Source organism: Lepisosteus oculatus, chromosome 23 (assembly GCF_040954835.1).
Source record: "Lepisosteus oculatus isolate fLepOcu1 chromosome 23, fLepOcu1.hap2, whole genome shotgun sequence".
NCBI lineage: Eukaryota > Metazoa > Chordata > Actinopteri > Semionotiformes > Lepisosteidae > Lepisosteus > Lepisosteus oculatus.
In genome coordinates, this window is record NC_090718.1 from 8,528,174 (window position 1) to 8,554,114 (window position 25,941).

Sequence of the window (25,941 nt, forward strand, 5' to 3'; positions counted from 1 at the left end):
TATCAGTATTGAAAATGAAGTAATCTGGAATTATTTCATGGACAGTTCTTATTTGGTAGTGTGAACCTTTTTGTTTCTATGTAAACAGCATTTGTTTTCATTTTGAGACAAATGCACGGTAACAAAAGTTTAGAATTAAATATACAGAGGACTGAATATTTTGAGAATAGAATATATAGACACATTTTTTGTTTCTTGGTTCTTTCCCTGATAAATCTTGTTTTGCTTAGTGAACCAACTGAGACAGCAGCAGGTTCAGACGAGTTGGAGATTCTTGTCTGGACCACTTTCCTCTGTGGGGAATGACCTGCTGGCGTCAGTCACATGACTGGTTGGAGCCAGACGATTGGTTAGGTGTCAATTTAAAAAGCAGGAAACTAAGGCTTCCAAGACTCTCCATCCTGTCTGAAACCTACAGCACTCTTAGAGGACCTCAGATGAATAGTGTTGGGAGATCAAAAGGAAGAGGATATTTGTTGACAAGTTTGGGCTTTATCAGGATAATTCTGGTTACTATGTCAATGTTAAAGATTATTTTAAGATCAGCTCCTGCCCTACAAAGTGCTCCTTATGTAATGGAAGTCTCTTTTTTCTTCTGATTTGTTTTTGTTCTTAGCTTATCAATGTGTGATTAATGTGTGATTACGGTCGTAGTGGGGTATATTGTAATTCCATGACACCACAATATCCATTTTTATCAGTGAAGATACCAGTTTATACACCTGTACAGTTTCTTTTTCCTTTGCATAATTCTTTGTAAGCACTCTTACTTGTGGGGTTGAATGCTGTCTTGTTATTGACACCACAGCTGCTTGCCCAATTAAAGAATTGTGTGCTTTTGGAGATTCCCAGATGACAAACATTTGTTTAAGACTTAATTGCATCACTGCCACAGTAGTCTTTTCAGTTTAAGTGTAGGGTATATTATTAAGCCCAGGAAAGTATCTAGATGCAATTTTCTGTACTCATTCTAGAGCATTTTTTGGTACCATGGTGACCACAATATTATGCATAAGTTCTTACTTGTGTGCTTTATATTTTAATGAAACATCCCTTGATTTAATTTTATGCCTTCAATTATGTAATGATTGCTTTCACACATTGTCTATTAGAATTGTATTTAGTGTCAAGATAAACACCTAAGTCTCAAACACCTAAGACTTTTTCCTAAGTAGTCTCTTCAAACTCAGGGTTTCCAATTTTGTATCTGTAATTCTTTAAGCATCTCATCTGCATCTGCCAGGTGTTTTGTCCAGTCTTGAATCTGATCTGACTTTTTAAGGAAAAGACAGTTTGTGTCCATTACTGTTGTTGCTTCTTCCAGGAACTCTTAACAAGTTAATTAATCAAGACCTGCCATGCCAGTTATCCACTAGGATCTTATTTCCATATAGGCGATCTTTTAGTTTAGTTTTGCTTCTTTTTTTCCATGTTTACTGCAAGTAACAGTGCCAGAATTGGTCTACAATTACTTGGTTCAGTTTTGTTGCCTATCGGTGGACACTATATGAGAAATTCTCTAGTCCACAAGTGTTGCCCATCTCTTGAGCAGAGTTGTCAATTTCTTTTGAATAAGATCTTTCTTTTCCTTAAGAACATTTGGTAGGGTACCTGCTGGCCCTGGAGATTTGTTCATTTTGAGTGATTCTTGTACTCAAAACATGTCTGCCTCTTGCATGCTAATTCTATTTAATAAAGGAATGTGTCCTTATGTCGCCTTTTTTATTGTTAATAAAACAATACGTTTTATTGTTTGATTTCTTCCTTTGTGAACACCTGACTGAAATACAGATTCAGAACATCAGCTCGTTACCTTTCAATGTCTAGAAGTTTCCCAATGTTGTCCAACACACAGTACATTTTACTTCATCCTTCATTGTTCAAACTTCTTGTTCTTAACTTTCATTAATTATTTTTTCTTCAATGCAATGTTAATTTTCTATATCTCTTAGCCTTTCTAATGTCCTTTTTAAATCATGCTTGCATAGTACTCCTTTTCTTCAATGGAATTGTCTTGATTAGGACATAGGAGAATCTATATACCGCAAATGTATAAATTGCTTTCATGCATGATTCCTGCAGCTCATAATCACCAATATACACTGTATATAGAATAGCATTCTCAGTGACAGGTGGTTCACTTTGTACTTAGGTTCTTTACATTTCTGCCAATCCATTATCTTATCTTTACATCTTTTCCAGAAAAACAATGGACCTAAGACAGGTCACCACAATACTGCTCATGTGCCCAATTAGATTTTATGCCCCTATAAACAGTTCTGTGTTTCATTAACCAGTTCTTAATTAATCTATTTTTTCTGTTCTTTTTATGGTGGATTTGCATCAATATATGCAAGAACGGAAAAATCAATTTCAATCCTTTTTATTGAGAATAAACTCGTTTTATCTAACTGAAAATATGAGTGAATTATGTAAAATAATAATTGAAAGATGTAGCTGCAGAAGCATTAGGTGTGTAGAAGAACAACTGTTCATGTCACATTGTCTGGAGATGCTAATTGTCTTACAGCAATGTCTTTTTTGTGTTCTAAAATAATTCTGAATGAGATCTGCAGCATATTCTGTATTGTAGCTGCCACAGTATGTTAGTGTCAGCTTCTTACATACTGTACATATTTCCCATCTATCTTGGAAGAGCGTAGTCACAAGTCAGTAGTTAAAACCCACCATATAAAACCTTTCTAGAAGCCCTATAAAATAAGCATACTGTCATTTGACAGAAATTCTTTATTTCCTTATGTAAAACTATCACCTTTTTAAACAAATGATAAAATACAGAAAATCTTTAATCAGGTCTAGACCCAGACACCAAGTTAGGAAGTGCTTTTATTAGAGATTGTGTGTGTTGAAAGAATTTATTATCGAACACCTTTGCACTAACATACTTTCATTCCTGAAATGTAGTATTTTATGCCACCTACTCTTCCAAAACCAGACTCTTTTAGACTAGTTCTGAAGCATACACGTTTCATTCCTGACAAATTCAAAGTTTTGATTTGTGAGACACAGTACGAAGTCTGAAGAGATTTTGTTGTTGTGATGGTAGGAGTGTTGGTGTATTTTTCCCTTAAAGCAAACAACAGGTACGTAGTAATCAAAGACATTGAGAAACTAAAATGATTTTCAGCTGTCTGCCAGAATGCGCGGAGCTTTTGTTAAATCTCAAACATCTTCATCTTTTTGGACAGGATAATGCTATAAGGACAGCTCTGTCACAGTATATCAAAGGTGGAAAGTAGTTCACATTTATAAGTTCTGACTTGCTTATACTTTAAACACTATGTTCTGTTTAAAGCTGTTTATTTCCAAAACCAGTTCTGGCGTATGATGCCAAAATGACAATGTGTACTCTGGTTCTTTAATCTTGGAGACAACTTACAAGTACATTTGTTTGAGACTGAAGGTCTTGGACTAGACTTTGCATTTAACCTTTTCTTTTCACCTAAGCCTAAAACATTTTCGTGAGTCAGTTCACCAGTCAGAGTCATCTCTGTAGCAAGCCTTTTCTTTCATTTTAAGTATGTCGTGTTTATGGTTGTGTACCCAACATGTATAGTAACAGTCCCTCAAATAAAGCCTGTGATCTAACACCAAAGAACCAATGTCATTTTTTATTGGCTCTTCTGTCTTAGGTAGTAACCTGAAAGAGTCTGTTTTAGATAACACTATAGAGTGTTAAAAGCCACTTTTCCTGGAAGTGATAATTTAGATGTTATTTATTGGGGGCTTGGTGGAGGGAAAAAATGTTCAGATATATACAGAGTGTCTCGCAGGAGTATTCAGACCCTTTCACATTTTGCTGTTTTATTGCTTGCGGTCATGACACACTGGGGGTAGCAATTAATATTAGAAGTAGTGTACCTTCCCCACAGAAAAAGTAAATAGATTTATGGAAAAGTCATGATTGCATAATACGTAAACCCTTTGCCCTTTGCACAAAAAAGAGGCCATTCTCTGTGAGGTTTCTGGCCAAGTTGTGAATTCCAACTCTCATAGAATGAACCCTGAAGACTGAGGTACTATCAAAGCAAGTCAAGGATAAAGTCATTGAGAATGACAAGATCATGAGAAGGGGGTACGAAAATACTCTGTAGATATCCCTGTGAGCACAGACTATCAATCATCAAGAAATGGAAGATGGATTCTACCAACCATGACTGTCCAGATCAGACTGCCCATCCAAACTGAGCAGCTGGGCAAGGAGCAAACTGACAAGCAGGCTCTCCAAGAGCTCAGGTGACGCCCAGGCCATTTCACACTGTGAGGCCCCCTCGTTGTTTGGGGAAGAGGGGTAAAAAATATGTTAATGTAAAGAATGGCATGATGGGATGATGAAGGTGGGCATTGTGAAACTCCTAAAAAAGGGTGGATTCAGCACTGAAAGGGGGACATTTTTTCAAAGCCGTGGACTTGAGTCGAGAATCACAGTATGTGGTAAAAGTTCCAAATCTGACTCAAGTCGAGAAACACAGCCAACCTTTAACAGCCTCAGTCTGAGGTTAGAGTGGAGCCTCACCCTGGGCTGAGGTGAGGCCCAGGCCAAATGGTTCTGCTGACCCCCCTCTCGTAGGGCCTACTGGTAAGGGATCCACTGTGAAGCCAGTTTGAAAGAGCTACAGAGGTCTCAACGGCTGATACAGGAGAAAATGTGCAAATTAGTCAAATATATCCTTGTCACAACCCAAAGCTGATCTGTATGGCAGAGTGCCAAACTCATCTCAAAACCCCCCCAAAAGAGGAAAACCAGTTTCAGGCTGCTGGGGACTAAAACATTTTCAGTGGGATAATAATCTAAAAAACAAATAGAGTGGCTGAAAAACAAGAAAGTTAATATCCTCGACTGACCACAGATTCTCTACAGCTCTCAAGTCAGGAAAGATCAAAGACTTGAAAACTACTGCCTGTAAGCAACCATTGACCACTCAGGTTTTTAATAACATATTCATGTCTATGCACCAGTTTGTAATTTCACAAGAAGGGTCTGAATACATTTGTAAGACACTACAGGTACTGTAGGAATATTATGTTGGAATACACAAATACTTGCACAACATTAAAAAAAAACATCTAAAGTGCTTAAAAGAGATTTTTTGTCAGAAAGAAAAATGACTGCACCGAAACAGATTAAAATCTTCTGCAGAAAAATAACATTTGTTATTAAAATAACAAGCATCTCTCACTCACTAACTTCTATAGCGTATTTTATATGGGTCCATTTTTCACCTGGAATGTCTCATTTTGGAAAATGCAATACATTACCGATTTATCATTAGCCGGAGAAAGATAATCTATCAAAAATGATTTCACACCTCTAACAGATTGTCTTTTTCAAAATTGCAAATGTAAATTTCATAGTATCCCAGTACATTTTGAGTAATATTTGTTTTCTTGTTAACTGTTACTATTCATGTATCCGTGAAAAAAGGAGAAATATTTTACACCTGTATCTTGAAGGGAGCTCTACATTCTGTATATCTATATACACGTTTTAGATTAGTTGTCTTTTAATGGTGGTGTTTCACATTCTGGAAATAAATTGAAATAACATCAAAGCCACAAACATTGGTGTCCAAATAAGAAAAATGGCTTATTTGGAATGCTGGCAGTAGCACATGAACCTTGTATTGGACGCCCTCTGAGAAGCTAATGTACCGAGATTTCACTTTGCCTGGGCTCACTGCTCCTGAAACACAAAAGGTGTAAAGGCAGCACTGGCCTCATTACTTTTCCACATCCTTTGGATCTGCAAGGAACATGTACACTACAGCCTGGGAAACAAACAAACCAGAATCTAACCTCTTCTTAGCACTACCTCAGCACAGAATACACCTATGCTATAATCAGGACAGCAGAAAAGATTGCAAAGTGTGGGACAGAATGTTTCTCATTTATTGTAAACTGGAAGGGTAGACCTGTGTCTATGTGAAAAATGGCACTGAAACTTAGATACTGTGCAATTCAGCCTGTAGTGCTGTGTTGTAGATTTATGACTGAATGAGAATTACTTAATATTGTTACCTATAATTCCTTGTGACAGCATATTCTTAAAACACACCTTGATGGGAGAACCTTCTACTTTTACAATATCTTAATGGCCTCTTTGCACATCACAACAGTTGGGAAATGGAACTGTCTTATGACACCTCTTTCTGTGCCTTAAACATTGTCCCTAATTATGACTTAACAGTGTGATGTATGGTAGCTGACTTTGACCAGTGAAACAGACACATACAGTAGTCTGATTTTCTATACAGTATGAAATGAGTGCAAAATGAAAGTAGGCAAAATCAGAAGTCGTAAGACATGATGTTGCAAGAGCTAATTAATATCCACACTCAAAAGTCTAAGAAACTGCAGGTCTTTAAAAAATCAAGCAAAAATGGAAATTAGTCTAGTGGGCATGAAAAGACTGAGACAAATGAATGGCTTGTATTGTCAGGGTGTTTTTTAGGAAGCAAATAGAAATGACAGAAGTAAGGGCTTTAACTTCAAATTCTACCGCAAGACCTATTCCCAATTCCAAATTCTGAAACACCACGATTTTTATATATAGAAGTGTCAAAAACTTCAGGTTGCAAAGATTATTATTAACTCTTGAAGAGGGAAATACTTGACCAATACTTGGATCAGGGGTCAGTGTCTCACGGTTAACATTTGTGGCTTGTGGAAAATCAAAGAGAGACATCAGCAGATAAGCAAACCCACATATAAAAGAAAGTGAAACAACATATGAGCTTTGGGAGAGAACGTGGATACTCTGAATTTGTAAGAAAATTACCCCATGTGACCATTCAGCAAAATGAGAAATACCTAGCTATGTTTGTTTCACATTCTTTCTGCAAAGGAATAGTTTGACGTGTATAAGCCACACCTCCACTGCATCACTATTTAGGATGTGATACAGCTACTGTAAACTAGTGTTTTTGAGAATAAATGTTAATGACAAAGCTTATTAACAAGGTCACTCCAGCCTTTTCACTTGTAATAACAAGAACTGTCACTTTTTGGACTAAAAACAATACACATACTGTACATAAAGAATGCCAGACAAACACAACTGTGCATTCATACCTTTTAATTTTTAAACAACCTCTTCTCTAACTCCTTTAGCTTGTCTTCCTTCAAAGCAGTTAAAATTGTATCTTTCAAACTGTCCCTATCTCTTTATCCTCTTAGTGCTGGGAATTGTTTTCCCTTCCTTTGAAGTCTTTTTAAAACCCGAATGTGTCCTTTTGTAGTGCAGAGACAAAACATAAACGTAGTGTGAAAGAGGTGGGCTCACGAGAGTTTTATATAACCTTTAGCTCAACCTACTGGAGTTTATTTTCCAAACTTCTCTTACATGTATTCATTTGTTTTTAGCATTCCAGCAGTCTTCCTACAATAACCTGAATTTGTCTTTGACACAACACTTGAATCCACCACTCCTTTCTATTCCTGTTTCTGTGTTCTAAAGCATTCAATGTATACTTGCTAATCTGTTAACCAGATTATTTACTTACACGACTAAACATATGGAGCAGATCTGTGGTGCAGCGAGAGGCAAAGCTGTTGATCTGCTTGTTTCAATAGCTACTTGCTGCTTGTAATCTGGAAATGCATGGAAACAAATCACTGTATGTAGTGCAACCCCCTTATAGATTGAAATAACTTCAAAAGAAATGCATATTGTCCATTGATTTCTTGGCTTTTAATAGCATACAAAAAGTAACCAAAATCAGTATGATTACTACTGCAAATTATTCCCGAACACCAGACGTTAGTTGCTAACTCGCGGTTTTGCAGATATTTGACATTGCTGAATGCCCGTCGCTGAGTACCTGTGTTATAAAGACACTGTGACCCGTGTCTTGTGAATCCAGTTTGGAAGAAAGTAAACGGACATGAAGTATTTCACTTGCCAGCTTGTGTGCATCCTAAATGAACTCGTGCCGCACTTTAGGCAAAAGTTATATCGGCAAACCCTAATTTCCACTGCCACAACGTGTGGTGTATTGAGAGATCATGGCAAACAGCTGCCTTAAGCTCTCTAATGAATGTCGACACCTAGAGACTAAGCTAAGGTCTCTAGGAGCAACTAAGGTTTGTAAAAGACACACCAACTGCGTTTTTCAAAAGTACACTGGAAGAACGTTGAAAAAGCAAACAAAAAATGCGGTTCAACACAGGAATCACATCCTGCAGGGATGCATGCAAGGTGTTTTAACCCTTTTAGCTATAGAGTGGCTAAAATGCATTAAGACAGTCGCAGAAAATCTGCATCTGAAAGACATGGTAAATTGTATGATTGGTGAAAAGGCACCTAAGAAGTTGGATATAATCCCACATTCTAACAATGCTGTGTCATGGCAAATCAACAGTGTGTCTGAAAACACTGTCTGCCAATTAGGCAGCCTCACCAAAATAGTGAATTTTACTCACTGCAAAATGAACATTGCAAAGCTGGCATATCTTTTGGTTTCCATTCATTACATACAGTATTTCATGGTAGAGTATGTGAGGATTTTTTGTTTTGTCGGCCCCTTCACATCCATACAACGGAGGACGATGTTTTTAATTTCATGGACACTTTCACAAAAGCCAGCGGGCGCGATGAGTGGGAAGCAAGCCTTGAGGGAATTAATACGCTTTGTCACATACTGTACCCTTTTGTGAATAGAATATTCTTCTTATTAGTAATAATAGTATTTGAAGTAGTGAGTGATTTCATGTCACTAGTGCATCTGTAATACACTAGGAAAGTGATGGGGATGTACAGATTCGGTTCTACTTTTGAAGAGGGAACGAAGAATGAAATGAAAATGTTTTGCATGAAAAGGTTTCAAACCTTATCCAAATACAATATACTTTGCAAATTGTCTAGGAGAAGGAGAACAATGCATGATATTTAAATTGCGTAAATCAAATACAGTACGTCAGACACCTACAGTAGCTTGTCTGCTGGCATTCCATAACAGCCAAAGGTAGTATAAGTCCAGAAGACCAAATTCTTTTTTCAGTATTTAAAGAAAGCACATGAGGCTTGATGTAGACTAGTACTTTATAAGAAGAAAATCCACTCTTCCAGAAGACTTAAACCATGTACTGTATATTAGGTAACGTGTGCATTTTTGTCATCCATTCGGACTAATTATTTTGTGTGAGTTTAATGATCTCAACACCTTATTGGTACAGCAATCTAGTAGGTCTTCACTTTTGTAAGGAGAGTTTTAAAAACGGAGAGTTTTTCAGAATTACAGCTGAATTTTGATTGCTGTTAAAAAATCTTTGCATTTAAAGATTCCCAGAACTTATTATTAAAAGCCCAACTTGATTCCAAAGTGTCTACATGGCGTGTGTCATGTAAGCCAGGGGATTTCCATTTATGCAAAGATTGGGCAGTTTAACTGCTGAAAAGTTATTGCAGCATTTAAAATCCCAGCTTGTCTGGGAGTCAGCTGAGGCTGTTCCTGTGGTTTTAACAATTGCTTGATCTTGATCAAATTGGTACCATCTTCAGAAGCCCAAATATGTGCAGTTCTTGAAAAAAGTTATTAACCTGCTGGACTGTACAACATCATTAATGCAGCTGGGTGCTTCAAAATAAGCTTGGTGCTTAAAGTTTTATTTCTTAACAAAATAATGCACATTTATAGTTGGACTGCTTCATGTTATGTATGAAGAATTTTACTTTAAACCTAGAAATGTTTTGAAATTTTAGCATTTAGCATGAACAACTGTTTAACTCTCCTAGATAAAGGAATACCACTTTTCTAGAAGAAGGGTGACAATGACCAAAAATGTTTGCACCTTTTCAAATTACAGATGCTTAATTGATTTTTCTATGACCAAAACCATGAACAGGATTTTATATTTTTAATTAAATTGTTATTGGTAACACTGTTGTACTACCATACAATTCTTAACCTGGATAAAAGTGGGCATAAAGAAAAACTAAACAAATTTAACAACAATTGTATACACCTCATGTTGAGTGTTTATCAAATTCTGTTATCCATCCTGTTGGTGGTCACAATTAAAAAAAACACCCCATGACACACTGAAAGTTGGTTCAACATGTTCAGTAAAAAAACAAATGAGAACTTTGCCCCGTCGGTAATGCCTATATAACAATGGATGAATCCAACTGATAGAAAGGAAGTGTGCATAAGTTCAATCGGGAGCTCAGCTAACAGCCAGGCTTTTAGTTTGTTGTTCTGCCCTATGCTGATTGGCGTATTTTAACTCTGTAAATAAAGAAGCACTGTTGGTTTGCAAACTCCTATTTTGAGTGCCCCGTTATCACCCATCCCATGTGGCATCACAACGTGAAAGCGTTTTCTTTCAGATTCTTGAGAAATCACAGAGGTCCTCATTATCCAAATTGCAGATGGCCAAAAATCCAGGTTATTCCTTGGAATCTGAGTGAATAAAAGTGCCTCCAAAAGCTGAATGCAGCATTTTATGTCGTGCCGAGTGGTTCACAGCATCTTCAGGTGGACCAGCAATCATAATGCACAGCACAGACCTTGTAATAATTTAAATGAAATTTAAACATTGCTTTTGTAGAACTTTCCATTTCAATTTATTTGAAACAGCAATCTGGAAAACCCATTGAGCAACACTATTCATTGCGTGTGCTGTCAGGGAGAACAGAAAACTGGAATGAAGATTTGGTTTGACCAGAATTAAAATAGGGAGATGTCTGAAAGGCAAGTGACTTTATGTGCACTGAAAATTTAGTCTGTACACAGGTATTAACAGTTTAAAGATTGTTTATGGCTGATGCAGCTGATGTCATATATAGGACTGTTGCAGAGTGGGGTTGTGCACTTTGTACTCTGTGATTCAATTTTCTCCTGAAAGATTGCTTAGGAAAACTCCATTTTCTAGTTTTCTTTTTTATGCTTTAATGTTTTGGCAATGCAGGAGATACTTATTTTTTAGGTCAATTTAGTCTCTCAGTATGTGAATGTGTCGTTCTATTGCTGTTTATTTTTGCTCACATTATGGTTCCTCCATTCAGTTTTGAAGCCCTCATTTAAATCTGAGCACATTTGTGGGAAAGAATTTTCAAGACCTCGAACTTTTGCATGACCTCTGCTTCCTTCTCATCTTGTCATTAATTAACTTAATAAATGTCTAAATGAACCTGACCGTTTGAAAAGAATTCCCTTTTCTGCTGTATCCCAGAGGTCACCTCACAGCTGCTGCCTCCCAAGGGGGAGGTTCTGCATGTTTGTGTGAGGGGTACAGTAGCTCTACAGGTGTTTACTGCCTGAAACAGTTGAAACAGAGCTCTGTTATTAGTACATGGAACTGCATCTATATGGCCCCTTTTCCTGTTAACAAAGGTGCAGCTTTTCATAATTCCATGCCAGTATTTTACTTACTTTTTTATGTACCTTAAACAGCAGTTAATCTTTTTTAATAGTCATGCTTTGAATTCATACAACGTATGAATACAATCATGTAGAATCCTGCTTGCACGGGATAGTTGTTTAGAGTGTTGCAAAACTACAGTGAAAGAAGAGGGTTCGTAGCACAAAGCCATCCACCCAGGTGTCTGCTCCAAATTCCACTACACACAAGCAATGAGACTTCTACGTTCGCAAACACATTGTTTGTACACATAAGAACTGGTTTTTCAAACCCATTTTGTCTAGATTTTATTGACTTTATCCCAGAGCTAAATAGATAAATGTATTCCAAAAAACAAGGCTTAAATAAGGAGAAAAATAACGATGCCACAATTACTTTGGAACATTAATATCTCTTTTTTTATTAAGACAAGAACTCTTCAGTATTTTTTTGTAAAAATGTCTTTTTATGAACCAATACAAAATGTGTATGGGAACATGTGGATATTTTTTTTTCATTAATACACAGTAACATTGCCCAAGTACAGCAGAAAGACAAAATAATTGATCTAAAAACAGCTTGAGTGATGCAAGACCAAACCTCCTGGGCATAAGGAACGTTCATAAACCAAATCTCGATCAGTTCTTCATTACACACTTTGTGTGTGCATGTTGTATGCATGTGAGTGTATAAGATATATACACATGTGTATATATAATTGATTGTTGCACAGCAAGTTTGTTCTTTAAAGAAATGGAGCAATCTTCCTTAGTGAACTAGGTCTATACAAAGTAATACTTAACACATTTAAAACAGTGCACTGTATTTTAAGAAAATACATAAAACATGTACAACTAAATCTCAGAATTTGCCACATTTTTTCAATTTCTTCAACATATGGGGGCCTAGACTTTGCATTCTACCTGAGATGCAAAACACACCATTCAGTACACATGAACCTGAGACATGGCTGAAAACAACAATAGAAAAGAGAAAATGATAAAAATCATATTGGTAACACTGTTGCACTACCATACAATTCGTACCCTGAATTACAGTGGGCAGAAAAAGAAAAATGAAACAACTCAAATTCAATAGCAATTGTATACACCTCATGTTAAATGTTTATCAAATTATGTTATCTTCCAGTTTCGGCTCTGTTCCATTCCTTTTTTTATTTGTAAGCGATACTGAGGTGTTCTTTTTCTGTTGTTGTTGTTTTTGCACTTGTTTTGGGAAGTAGAGTGAATTCCTCTTCTTTTTAAAATGACTTTTAAAATCCATCCTGTTCCCAAAAGGCCCCTTTGGTGGTTACAATTACAAAACCACCCCATGACACACTGAAAGTTGGTTCAACGTGTTACAGTAAAACAAATTATAACTTTGCCCTGTCGGTAATGCCTATATAACAATGGATGAATCCAATGGTTTTGTAATGTTCACCTACATTAAAATCATGACAAACGCTGTCCAGTTAGCAGAGGATGAATTCTGAATATCCAGTTTATATAGAAGCTGCCACACTTTTGACCCAAGCTAAATAATGCTCACTATTAATAACAAGTCACATTATCTCAAATTTTAATTTAAAATACTGTAACTTTATAGTCTCTGTTCTACATCACTTTGCTTTGTAGTAAAACTCGAAGAGAGGAAGCCATCAAAGGGTTCCTGAAATCAAAATATGCGTCATGTTATATTTTAAATACTCTAAGCACACGAGTGCCCCCTCCCCTCCCTTCCCCCTCCTTTTATGAACTAAGACAAACCGTTCTGCTCTTTTGAAATGATTATCATTTTTGAAAGAGTTTATGATCGGAAGTTTTAAGGCAGTGGTTGTTTCTCTCTTTTTTTCTTTTAAAGAATCCATTTGGAAAAAAAACACACAGAAAGACCTTTACCTTCTTTTCCCACCCCTTTTCTTACCGAGGTTTACAGCACGTGTGTGTGTGTGTGCATGTGTGCGTGTGTGGGGCAGGGGGCTAGGGCACGAGAAACAACCGCCAAGCAATGTTATGTTCTGTCCACTTTAGCACTCAGAAATTAAGAGAATATATTTCAAGGTGGTCAAAACTTGATTTCTTTTTAGACCACCCGGCCAATTCCACCCCCTGGCCCTCTGAGGTGAAATTAAATCAAAAGTTGGGGAAAAGAAAGTAAAAGCAAACGCAACACCTACACTTATTTATGTAGGAGTAAGGTAAGTGGAGTCCAATTAGGAACGGCCCAGAGGACAGTTGTTCATTTCTGAGCAGACTTCGTTCTTTTTTGTTTGTTTTTCCTTGTGGATAGGAAAAGACTGCCTCCCCCTCCCCCATAATGCACCGGGCTCACGGACTGTACTGTCTGTGCCAGGAATACATGTGACTCTCTGGTGCCTTTAGCCAAGCTAAGGTGAGAACTTCAGAGTCAGCAGCTTCCAGACACACCGTTAAGAAAGTTCTCATTCTCCCGGCGCTCGTCAGTTGCAGAAAACTCTGCGCAATCCCTTCTCTCCAAACAGGTTTTTTGAGGGCTCTTTTCAAAGAGGCGGCCTGGCCTTGTGTCTTTTTTTTGTCAGCATTTGTTAATTCTGAGCTTTTCAGTAGCAAATGATTTTAGAAAAAAAAACCAACATAGAACTATGTAATAAATATTTTGAACACCATTACGATCTGGCTCTCCTGGAAGCTATACGGGTAGTATTTTGTTAAAAAAAATATAATTAAAATTACAGATCGCCTGTGACTTTCAAAACATTCTTCTCAAAAATACCCACTCAGTATTTCAATTTCAAAGGGCACGCAAGTCAAGCTAAAGTTTTTTTTATAAAGCTACTGGGATATGAAGTTCTTATTTTCCTTTCTTCTACCTTGGTACATACTTAACCGTGTGTGTTTATATTCACACTTTTCATTACAAGTACCTTCTTATAGAAGGATCTTTCTAAGTGATTTCTCTACTTTGGTAATAAAACGTTTTATGTCCGTTGAATTAAATGTGCATGTCTCCAAAACCGATGATGCCTCGTCAGTAGAGTTAATTATTTACAAACAATGGTGGATAAGATAAAGGCTGGCATAAAAAAAACCATAGCAACCCTTGGTTGTTAATAATGCATAACAACTGGACTCCCTCTAGCATTATATAAAATTACTTTCTGGCATAATATTAAAGTGCAAGGACCTTAAAGTTACCATCCATATATTAAAATGATGCTAGGGCACAAGTTCCTAATTTCACAGTTTTTGGACATTGATCTCACTTAAAAATCGGCCATCGTTGAATTCAAATTTATGGGAAGTCCGCCATTAAGACTTTGGCAAGAAGAAAGCAAACTCAAACAAAGCAAATTTAGGCACCAGGTCTGCTGCAGTTGTCTTCATTTTTATGGGATGTGTAGTGAATGTGGTCCAAAAAACACCAAGCTTAGAATTTGTTCAGCTGTGCCATGGATTTCAGCCAATGGAGTACAGGACTGGTTCACATGCACTGTTCGACCGAGAGGATTTCCTGAGCTGACGACAAAAGGCCCAGTGGCAACCGAACAAATGTGGTGGACGTCCTTCAACGCATTTTTTGTCAAAAGGAAAGAAAGGAAGTGTGAGACGACCTGGAACGTGCTGGTGAGAATGTGTCTGGGGAGAGAATGAGAAGTCACGGAGGCGTGCTGTAATTTTGCTCCCTTTGGAAAGCCGACCACAAGGGGATACAGGGTGGGGAGGTGCCGAAGAGGAGGGGGGGGGCACCGAAAGCCAAAAAAAAATATATACATATATATATAAAAAAAAATAGAACAAGGCACAGAATTTTCTGCAAATGGTTGAACTAAACTAAATCAAAGCCTTACCAGCTGTTTCTGAGGTGTCAAATGGTGAAGCTCACTACAGTGATTTCTTGGTAAAGTCCTTTCCCATAGTCCCACCCCCCCCCCCCACCCCGACCCCCCAAAAAAACCCTACTTCCAGACACGCTGTCTTCCACTCCACACCTTGAGATGCACAGGGTGCCCAGAAACCACCTGAAACCCCATGCTTCTCCCCCTCAATCCTAACCCCAACCAGACTCCAGCGCACCCCCACCCCAAACCAACCAACCAAGTGCCCAGCATCGGACACCTCGTAACCCAAGCAGATTTAGATGTAATATTCCTTCTTTTCATCGGAGTTGTTGTGGCCACCCTCTGCGTTGATGATAGCGGTGTCGGCGTCGGCGGCGTCGTCTGCTCCTTTGGCTTCGTGCGTGAAGTAGGTGCCTTTGTGAAACAAGGCAAAAGCGACACGGTCTCGGTGCCAGGAACTCTCAAGAGCATCGCGAAAAACATTCGGCTTCGCTACCCGAGACGACGGTTTCCCTTCAGTTTTGCGTCCAGATTGCTTTCAGCTGCATTTGCTTGTAAGGAACCAGATTGGAAGTACCAAACAAACTTTGACTGAATAAAGAAAAAGAAGGCCTAAGCGGCTATTTTTGGGTCCAGGAAAAGGGCACTCAGCTAGCTTCCACTTGAAAACAATAAAACAAATGCGGATTTTGATAATAGCAGATGGACAGACAAACGTAAGGATGATGTTAGCTGCTTTGAGCACAGACTGATGTCAAATGCAAGATAACAGTTACAAAATGGGGATAAATGGGAGTAACGCCTCAAATTGCTTTCTGATAAAAGCCTAGTGTGATGCATGTGCTAATTAAACCAGCAGACTTCATTTTTTATATTTGGACAATAACACTCTTTTTCATTCAAACACTTAAGGGAAAGCTTTTTCTAGTAATCTGTAATATACCAAAGAATCACAGCATCAAGGCTTATCGCTTTAGTTTGATGTTAGTAATCAAGGATTTATAATACAATAACAATTTTACCACCCAGAGGAAAATGTTCTTTGCTTTGACATGTAAACCAGTAGTTTTAGTTCTGGAAGTTATCCAGGCAGAACTTCACAATTCTTTTGTTACTCTGATATTAATGTTTTTTTTTGCCTCTACCAAAATAATAACCATGCATCTTTTCCACAAGTTAGAGCCGTCATGTGGTGATCTATGACAAAGTGGTGATCACAGAGTTATTTTTCCCAAAATCAGACCCAGTCTAATTGTCATTTGTGGTGAAAAGGTCCTATTGTGAAAGGTGATATACAAATCCAGAATTGATTCTGTCAATCAGGGCTTACAAATTGTGTAGTTTGAATAGGGCTTAAGACTCTTTATTTACTCAATTTTTAATTCTACCACACCACATACAGTGATATGAAAGAGAAAGTACACCCCCTAATGAGTCTATGGTTTTCCATCTGAAAACATGTCTGACCTTCATCTAGTCCTTGCCAAGTCCGAACAGAAGATAAATCTGACCTCATGTAACAGAAAACACACAAAATTTACTTTTCTGTGATTTATTAAACAAAAAAGTCAGCCAATATTCAGTAGCCTTAATTGAAAAAAAAGGGAATCCCCTTTATCAGCAATGACTTGAAGTAAACATTTCCTGTGAGAGCCGATCAGTTTCTTCCATCGCTTGGGAGGACTCCTCCTCACAGACACTGCTTCAGCTCAGTGATGCTTGAGATTATTTGTTTATGCATGGCTCTCTTTAGGACCCACCACATCATCTCAATGGGGTTGAGATCTGACTTTGACTTCCAAAATTCTGACCGTTTTCTATTTTAGCCATTCAGTCTTCAATTCACTAGTGTGTTTTGGATTACTGTCCTGTTGCATGATCCACTTTTGGCTAAGCCTTTCCTGTTGGACACCAGCAGGAGCTTGACAGTTGGTTCGAAGGTCTTGTGGTCATTTTGCGGTGTTTGGTTTTCGCCAAACATGACGTTTTGCATTATGGCCAAACAACTCCACTTTCATCTCATCGGTCTGGTCCAGAGGACATCGTTCCAGGAGTCTTGTGGCTCATTCAGGTGCAAATTTAAGCCATGCAGTAAAGTTATTTTTGGAGAGAAAGGGTTCTCTCCTACGACAAAAGCACTTTTTGATGATCAGCTTATAATGTGCATGTTTTAATACACCTAATTGTGATTACCTCCTTAACTGATATAGAAGCAGTAAGGGTGCACTTACTTTTTCACACAATGCATCTGAATGTTACCAATTGTTTTGTTTAATAAATGATGATGAAGTAAACTTTATTTATGTTATTTGTCACATGTGTTGGGTTTACCTACTGTTAGGACTTGGTGAGGACTAGGTGAATGTAAGATATTTTTTAATACGTAAAACCATAGAATCTTAAGAGGGTTTACTTTCTTTTTCTCATCATTGTACGTAAAGCATAACTTTAACTAACTTAATATTAAATTAAATAAATAATAAATAAATATTAAATAACTTTAATTAACTTTCATTTCCTTGAACATTTTTTTTTTCAGTTTTCGATGTCCATGGCCATGACATTCTTAGTAAAATCAATCATCACTCTGGTAATGGAGGCAATATCCCCGGTAATATAAAGAAAAAATATGGAATTTGGTGTCCATGAGTAGTGAGAGGATTTCAAAGACATTAACTGCAAGATTGATGATGGCTCAGGTTACAGGCTTATGAAAATGAAAAAGTTCCTTCAAAAAAAAATTCTTACTGAAAAAAAAACATAATGAATAACAGTGCTAGTTGCATGTTCTTAAAATCCAGGCAAAAATGTTTTGCCTCATCAAATCTCAACAGAAACATAATGTACTTAACTCAAATGTGGCTATAAACACAAACCATTGTAAGTAACCAATGAATTAAAAAAATGTATTAACATCATAACTTTTAGATATTTGATGTCAAAATGAGTGGCAGAGAATTATAGTAATGTTAAAATGATAGACTTTGGCTGGGTGAGATTCAAGTGTAAAACATACATTAGATCGATCTATTTTAATATGAGGCAATGAATTTGCTTGACAATTTTGCTCCTGGCTCTGTATCTCAAATAAGACAATACTGTGATGTACACAGCAAGCTGTCTCTTGTGTATATTTTTACTTGATGCATAACTATGACATTAATAACATTTTGAAACACTGTCAATTGTTTTTACAGATAAAATCCTCTGGTGCTTGCATAAAACAATATTCTCTTTCTGTTGAGGGTTAGTCCATAGTCATGATAGCAATAAAATAAAGACTGCTTGGTCCTGATCTAGGACATCATTACCAGAAGTAGTTGACTTGAAAAGACCCCACATAACTTTCTTCTTTTGGTAATTTAAGTATTACTTGGATTAGGTGACCGACTGTTGAGACAACTAAATGTATGTCTAGTAATCAGACTTGACATATCCAGTCTGTGAATGTCACACAGCATGCTGAAGCAATGCAACACTTACCTTTGTGTCTTGCGAAGTATCGTCCCAGAATGATGAGCAGGCACAGCATAGCGAAAACAACAACAGCTACAACTCCTCCTATGACAGCATGGTCAACTGTTCTGGGCACTCCTTCACCTGCTCTTGAATCTGCAATCACAATGAAATCTCATCGTTAGCTAGCTATTTAAACAGTTCAACATGCGCTGAAGAACACAGCCAATGGCAGTAGATAATAATGCATCACAGTATTTATTTAACGGACTTCAATATTTTCAGATTTATACATAGTCAGCCAAAGCGGAGGACTTGGCTACACTCTCGTTTTCGTTGATAGAACCCCATTTACACAATGGAGTTTGAAAAATGATTGGGTACAAATCTCCCAAAATAACCTACTGTAAATGAAAAAAACAGGCCATCTATGCAACCAGAATAACCAAAATATTTTTGAAACAGGAGCATATTAAAGCATTTTAAACTCACAGAATGATAGATTGGACATTAATGTTTTCAAAATTATTTTGCTCCAAAACAGGGTAAGTAGTCATAATAAATAATGTTGAATGATGAAATATATTATACTACTGTAAATATGATCCTTAGACTTTGGGCAGAGCTATGTGAAGGTACATATTTCTGGTTTCTAAGTGGTATTAAGGCTTTTATTGTACAAGAAAAAGCAGGCCAGTCCCAGTAGAACATATTCTATATGGTACCTGTTAGAATAATGGCAAATACAAGCAAAACCTCTCCACAGTTCCTGCTGGGCTCATAAAGGAAAATATGATTTCACAGCTGTAGAAATGTACTGCTTTATAGAGCCCCTCGTGTATGAACTGAACTGCCTCTTAACACATTACACATTGTTTTTGCGGATTTGACTGAAACAATGCAAGTATTTGTCAACGGAACAGCAGTTAATGCCCCTGGTCATTTTCTGTTTTGTAACACCTTACAGTCCATAGGACTCCTGTCGACATGTTTTGTAAAACAGGATTTAAAGCAGCATTCAGCAATCTGATCTTTTATTCACACCCAAGCACAGTGGATTACACCTGATACCCTCATTTCACATAAACGCACGTACGAAGACAGGTGTACATATTCTCAGCAAAGCCTGAATAATTGCTCGTCTCATGAATGCAGAGAATATTCTTGACCTTTCAAGACAAATATTGAAAGTAAAAGAAACTTGATGGGCATCTGAAACAGGAACAGAAATGCCATGTTGGAGATAAATGACTATTTAAAAATAGAATGACTTACAAAGATTAGACAAATGTCATTGCTGATGTAAGAATTTGCCTTGTCAGCACACACCACTGCATTTCAGTTCCTCCATGCTGTCTGTAGATGTAGCTGAACACAACATGTCTTTTAAAGAAAATTAAATCAATGTTCCTTATCAATCAGGATTTCTGCTGTTTCTAAAATGTAAATGTTAATTTATGGCAATGTAAAAGTTTTTTTTCTTTTCATTCAAACTGTGGTCCAGTCCACTGTACTGAGTCTTTGAACTATTTTGCTTAATTACTGTACTTAATTAATCCCTTCCCCTCTGTAATTTCACCCTCTTTGCTTTGTCTTTCATTTGCAAACTTCCTTGGGCTTACATGACTTACTTTTTTGCTCTCAAGTTTGTGGTTGAAATAAATTGTATTAAAAGGCTAGGAGATCTGGGGAACTCAGGGGTCACCTGTCTTCATATTCCAATTGGGGCTGTTTTATAAACCTCTCGCCATCGGTGTTATGTGCACTAGCATCTTACATTGTTAGGAAAGTTAAAAAAAGAGAAAGGGTTTTGTAAAATGTTCACTGACAGTTCCATTAAAGTGATATACTAGGCATACCTCAAAATTTAAACAGAGCAGCACCCGAAACAGTAAAATATTCCAACTTGTACATGATTTGTGAAGTGATATTTGAAGGATCTCAACTTCAATCTTACTGTGCAAGCACAGCTCAACAAATAAATCTGCCCTCCTGCGCTGTCTCCAGTCAAAGCGAAAGAAATACATTTTGCCCGCAAGACTAAAAGTGCGAATCTCAGTCAATTTTTAAGAAAGATTTATAACTATCTTGCTTAAGAACAGGGCAGGTCTTTGAAGCTCCCAACCCTAATAATATTTGAAGTGTATTGATCAAGTGTACGGATCCATGTCAGCCAAAGTTAATGGTGGTTTGTGGAGCTGAAACCAGAGAGCCTGCTTTGCTGCATAAAAATAGGAGCTACATTTTCTATCAATATCTTTAATTTGGCTCTGAAATTAAGTGTACTGGGTGGAAGATGGGGGAGGGAGAGCAGTCGTTGGGGGTAGGGGGACAGGTAATGACTTTTCATTTGAAAGCAACACAAAATGTTCTCCCAATAAAATTAAAATTGAGACGGAAGCACTGGGGAAAATGGCAAAGAGAAACAGCCGAGCTTTTGTAATCCGGTCGCACAGGGTCCTTCAGATTTTCCATTTACAGCTCGCAATCTCCTGCGCTCATCTCTGTGCTAAAACGGAGAGCAATGAATTTCCTGTGGGAGTTAAAAAGAAAAACGTCGGGCCACGACTTATTAAGAATAACAAAGGCGAGAAAGCACACAGCTTGATAGAAAGGAATGGGCATACACAATTCACCTGTCTCTCCTCATAAATAGCTTTGAAGCAAGACCCAGGGAATAATACTACAGTGCTACCTGCCAGACACAACGAAACATTACTTGATAATCCTAATAGGTTATTTTGCCTTTAGATTTTCTTTCCATGGGGGCAGATTCAATTAAAGTCGCCAGAAATCCTTCTGACACCTAATTCGCTCTTGTCGGAGTAGAGGTAAAGACGTGCTTTAACACAGTTTCCTATTAAGATGTTAATGGGGAATGGTTTACGCTGGCTTCAAGAAGCAGCAACAGGCCACGACGTGAAATAAACAGCGGCCAATGAGGATGTCAAAGATTTCCCTGTTTCGGCATAATGTCTCGCGACTGGCAGTACTGAATCCGGCAGTGAAGTCCTGCTGCCGGATTCAGTCCTGCGAAGTCTTGAATCAGTCTGCTAAAAGCTTCCAAACTCACTTGATCTGACTATACATACCTGATGGAACAGGGCAGGGCTTATGCCACGCCGGAAGGAAAATAAATGAAACACAATGTTTCGGCTGTGGAGCCTTCTTCAGGTGTGAGGCAGAGAGGGACAATGGCAGATGATCTCACACCTCTCTCCTCCTGTTCTCCCTGAGTTTGGACACTCAATTTCATCTGCTTCATGCCCATTTCTCCACAGCTCCCTGCCCCTGCTGCCTGTCTTCTGTTCTCCTGTGCTTTATTTATCTGCTACTGTCCCTCTCTGCCTCGCACCTAAAGAAGGCTCCACAGCTGAAAAGTTGTGTTTCTTTGCACTTCAGCAGGGAATAAATCATTACCCGTTCCTTTGCAGCCTACGCATGCTAATGCAGCTCCCTGCTCAAACTTTTACACATACTTAGCGCTAATTAACACAGATAAGAATGTCGGCTGCTGTCCTCCTCCAGTGCAAGTTTCCATTTATCACAGCCAGTGCCAGCATCAAACGCAGAATATCTCAGTTTTCACTTGGAAGCAGGAAAGGAGAGCGAGTCTTAAAACAGCAAGATTCAGCACGTTCACAATAATGTACAACCCAGCACGACAAAATAAAAGTACTCAATTGTCTAAAACACACATGCACACACATGCACACATAAAGTCCCGCGACTTGAGAGAAGGAGCAGCTTCAACAGAACAGAACCTGCAGGAGGGACTGGAAACACCAAGGACTTCAGAAGCGTATGATGGAGCCAAATTATTCACAGGCTTATAAATCAGTCAAGATCTTTACAGGCCACCAATGAAGAGATTCGAGAGGAGGAGTAATATGCTGCCAGGGTCTTGTGAGTTAGAAGGCTAGTTGCTGGCTTTGCAACTAATTGAGGAGGGTGCAATTCTCACAATTCTGTGCTTTTGTCATTCTGTAAAGTGCTTTGAGAAGCCATCTTTAAAGGCGGCATATAAAATAAAGTTAATTCTTTATAATAGAAGCTGTGAAGCTGTTTAAATACAGAAGAGAATTGGTAAATATTAGCAAAATAAAGAAGTAGACATAGAAAAACCTATACACTGCTATGAGAGTACAAAAGTGAGTCTATAGACCTTCCACTTGGCTACTGCGCTTATTATTGACTAGAGTTTCACAATATACTACTGCAAATGTGCTGACAGCTGAGCAGGGGGCTAGTCAGTGGTCACTGGTTTCTACTTCTCTCACCTTCAGTGTTAACGACAATCCGTGAAGTTTTCACACCTCACAAGGAACACCTACCTATAAATTAACATTTCACTTCAATTCTTCCACCTGTCTGCTTACTAGCAGGAGAAATCATTATGCCTGACAAGGTTACTCAGAAGGTGTGCACCAAGTGCTTGGAGATAAGGTGTCTTGTCACCAGTATGTACAGATCCTAGGGTGCCCAGGGCTTTTATTTTTAAGTTGGCTTCATGCTTTGTTAGCCTAATTAGATGTTATTTCCCACCTTGTTTTTTTTATGAAGCGACCACTCGGAAGCTGCCAGATTCAGAAATCACGGCAATCTATTAAACCGAGACTGAGGAATTGAAATACCTCGTCTTCAGACAAATGTACAATTTATATAGAAAAAGTAAGCACGCATCTGGGAAATGCTAATTTCACTAGAATTTCACTTCATTGTTGCTAACGGTAGAAGGTTTCGAGATTGGATCATTGGTTTAGTACAGATCACAATAATGCGGAGCTGAATACATCCACATCAGAGAAAAATAAACAGCGGGACAGCACTGTAATAAAAATTAACTGACACTCATTGAATGCAAACCTCCTTTCAAAAATGACTGACACCATCGGATAAAACTACAGTCTTCACCACTGCGATCAAATGTAGGTTTTTCCAAATTAAGCTTTATTTAAAACAAGAGGAGTGGTGGGAGTGAGTACTGTATAAAGTAAACACAGAGCGGCTTTCTGAAAGCTCACTCACTGAAACATCTTCAGATAAATGTCTTGATGGCTTTTTCAGATCATTAAACTTCCAGTAACCCAGTGAGCAAGATGGGCTGCAGGTCTTCTTAAGTTCTTAAAACTATTAAGAAATTTTGCTACAGCAGACAATAAAGCAAGTGCTCTGAATGTCCATTTATTCATGCTCTGTTCTACACAGTAATATTTTATAGTGTAAACTAATATTTCCTACGCTGGAATGCCATAAAAATGTACTGAATGCAAAAAAAAATTCTGTAAAAAAGTTCTGTAAAAAATCCACCTTCACATGAGAAAAAAAACACAAGAGCAGTGTGATTGAATGAAATGCTCTAAAGTTCATCGATAGCTTCTGAATGGTACAAAGTTAAACCTAACATCTTTCTGCAAACTATAATGCACAATTTATGTGCTGATTTTAACAGATTGAAAATAATTTAAAAAATGAACGTGGCATGTGCAAAACTTCACTCATTACTGCTTTCTTCAATTTGTGATTTTCAAAGGCCCCAAAACTTGATTGACTCATTAGGCCTTAAATTAAGTCAGGTGAAGAAACTTCCAGGGTTAAACAGACCCTTCTGACCCCTCAGATTGTGCCTGTTGTTCTGCCTACTTTCAACAACCATGGGTTCCTATAACCACCTGTCTGAGGATTTGAAAATAAAGATAATTCACTCTTAAAAAGCAGGGAAAGGCTATAAAAAGGTCTCTAAAGGCTTTCTGCTTGCAATTTCAACTGTCAGAAACTTCATTTTGAAATGGAAGTTAAAGGGATCTGCTGGAGCCAAGCCAATATCTGAAAGACCCAGAAAAATCTGATAAAAAAACTGGTCAGATATGCGAAGCAGAACCTAAAGATCCCTGTAAATGACCTGTAGGAAAGTTAAGCAGAAATTGGAGTAGTTGTCCATAGGTCCACACACAGCGCTGCTAACGGAAAAATGATCTGCATGATCCGAGAGTTGTCGGAAGGAAAAACCTTCCTATGACGTTATCACAAAAGTTAACATCTTAAGTATGAAAAACAAAACCTTGATAAGCAGCAGACTTTTTGAAACAAAGTGCTATGGACCGATGAAATGAAATGTGAACTTTTTGGCCACAACCACAGACGACACATTTGGAGAAAAACATTTGAAGAAAAGAACACGCTGCTAACCGATAAGCATGGGGGTGTATCTATTATGCTATGAGGTTGTGTGGCAGCCAGGAAATATTGTGCCTGTGGAAGGAAGAATGGATTCAACAAAATATCAACAAATCGTAGAAGCTAATGTCCCAGGGTCTGTGAAGAAACTTGATTGAAAAGTGATTGGATATTTAGTTTAGGCAAGTATCTAAAACATACCTCAAAACCTACCATGAAGTACTTACAGGAACCAAAGACTAAGGTTTTGGAACAGCCTTCACAGTCCCCAGACTTGCATATTCTTAAAAGTCTGTGGGGAGATCTCAAACATGCAGTGCACACAAGAAGGGCTAAGAATATTTTTGAGCTATAAAAGGAAGAGTGGGAAACAATTCCAAAATCAAGAAAAAAAAAGACTTTTGGAAACAGACCGGGTGCCCAAACGTTTGCATGTGCCATATTCACCATTTCATTATTTTGAATATCTACAAAACTGTAAATACATACCAATTGTGCATTAAATTTGAAGAAAGATGTCAGACGTTTAAGTTTGTACCACAGAGAGTTTGTGTCACTCTTTTTTACTACAAGATTCACTGAAACATACAATTTGACTAGGGGTACCTACTGTACATCATTGCACACAACTATACATCTTCAAGATTATTCAACACTAATCAAGCACAGAGTTTAAAATCATTGTTTATCAACCGCTTTAAGATCCTGTTGCCACCAAAAGTACGTAAAAGTACGATTGTACAGTTACCAGTTTTTACTGAAATACCTAATCTTTTCTCAAAACAGGTAAACTGTACCGTGGATGATGTCCTGTTTCCTCAAAATCAGGAATATGAAAGCCATAGGAAACCATCACTAAAAACCATCAATGATAAATTAATCATAGTAAAGTTTCCTCTGCATATGTGTACATATATAAATAATTTATCTTTATTATTACAATAATTATATAACATCTGTTTCTAACTGCAAAGCTGTTAAAGTTTTTGTACAGGTTTCTTCCATTTTTAATTCTATTACATCACTTCTCCATGCTTTCTACTGTATCTTTCCTTTCTGGTAAGAAATGGGTGATAATGAACTTGAATAACAAAATTACAAGCAATGCAAAAAACATTTTTCCTTCA

At 37.7% G+C, this 25,941-nt stretch overlaps 1 protein-coding gene across 4 annotated transcripts in view; it reads right to left on the reverse strand.

Moving 5' to 3' along the window:
* Nucleotides 1-11,757: 11,757 nt before the first annotated feature.
* Nucleotides 11,758-25,941, reverse strand: part of cadm1a (cell adhesion molecule 1a) — a 317,702-nt gene continuing 303,518 nt past the window's right edge. For all 4 annotated transcript variants that reach the window (XM_069182597.1, XM_069182600.1, XM_069182599.1 and 1 more), the window contains 2 exons: nt 18,665-18,793; nt 11,758-15,595 (listed from right to left, as the gene is read on the reverse strand). In XM_069182597.1, coding sequence (XP_069038698.1) covers nt 15,477-15,595; nt 18,665-18,793 — 248 coding nt within the window. In that variant the 3' untranslated portion in view covers nt 11,758-15,476. The remainder of the gene's footprint in view (nt 15,596-18,664; nt 18,794-25,941) is intronic.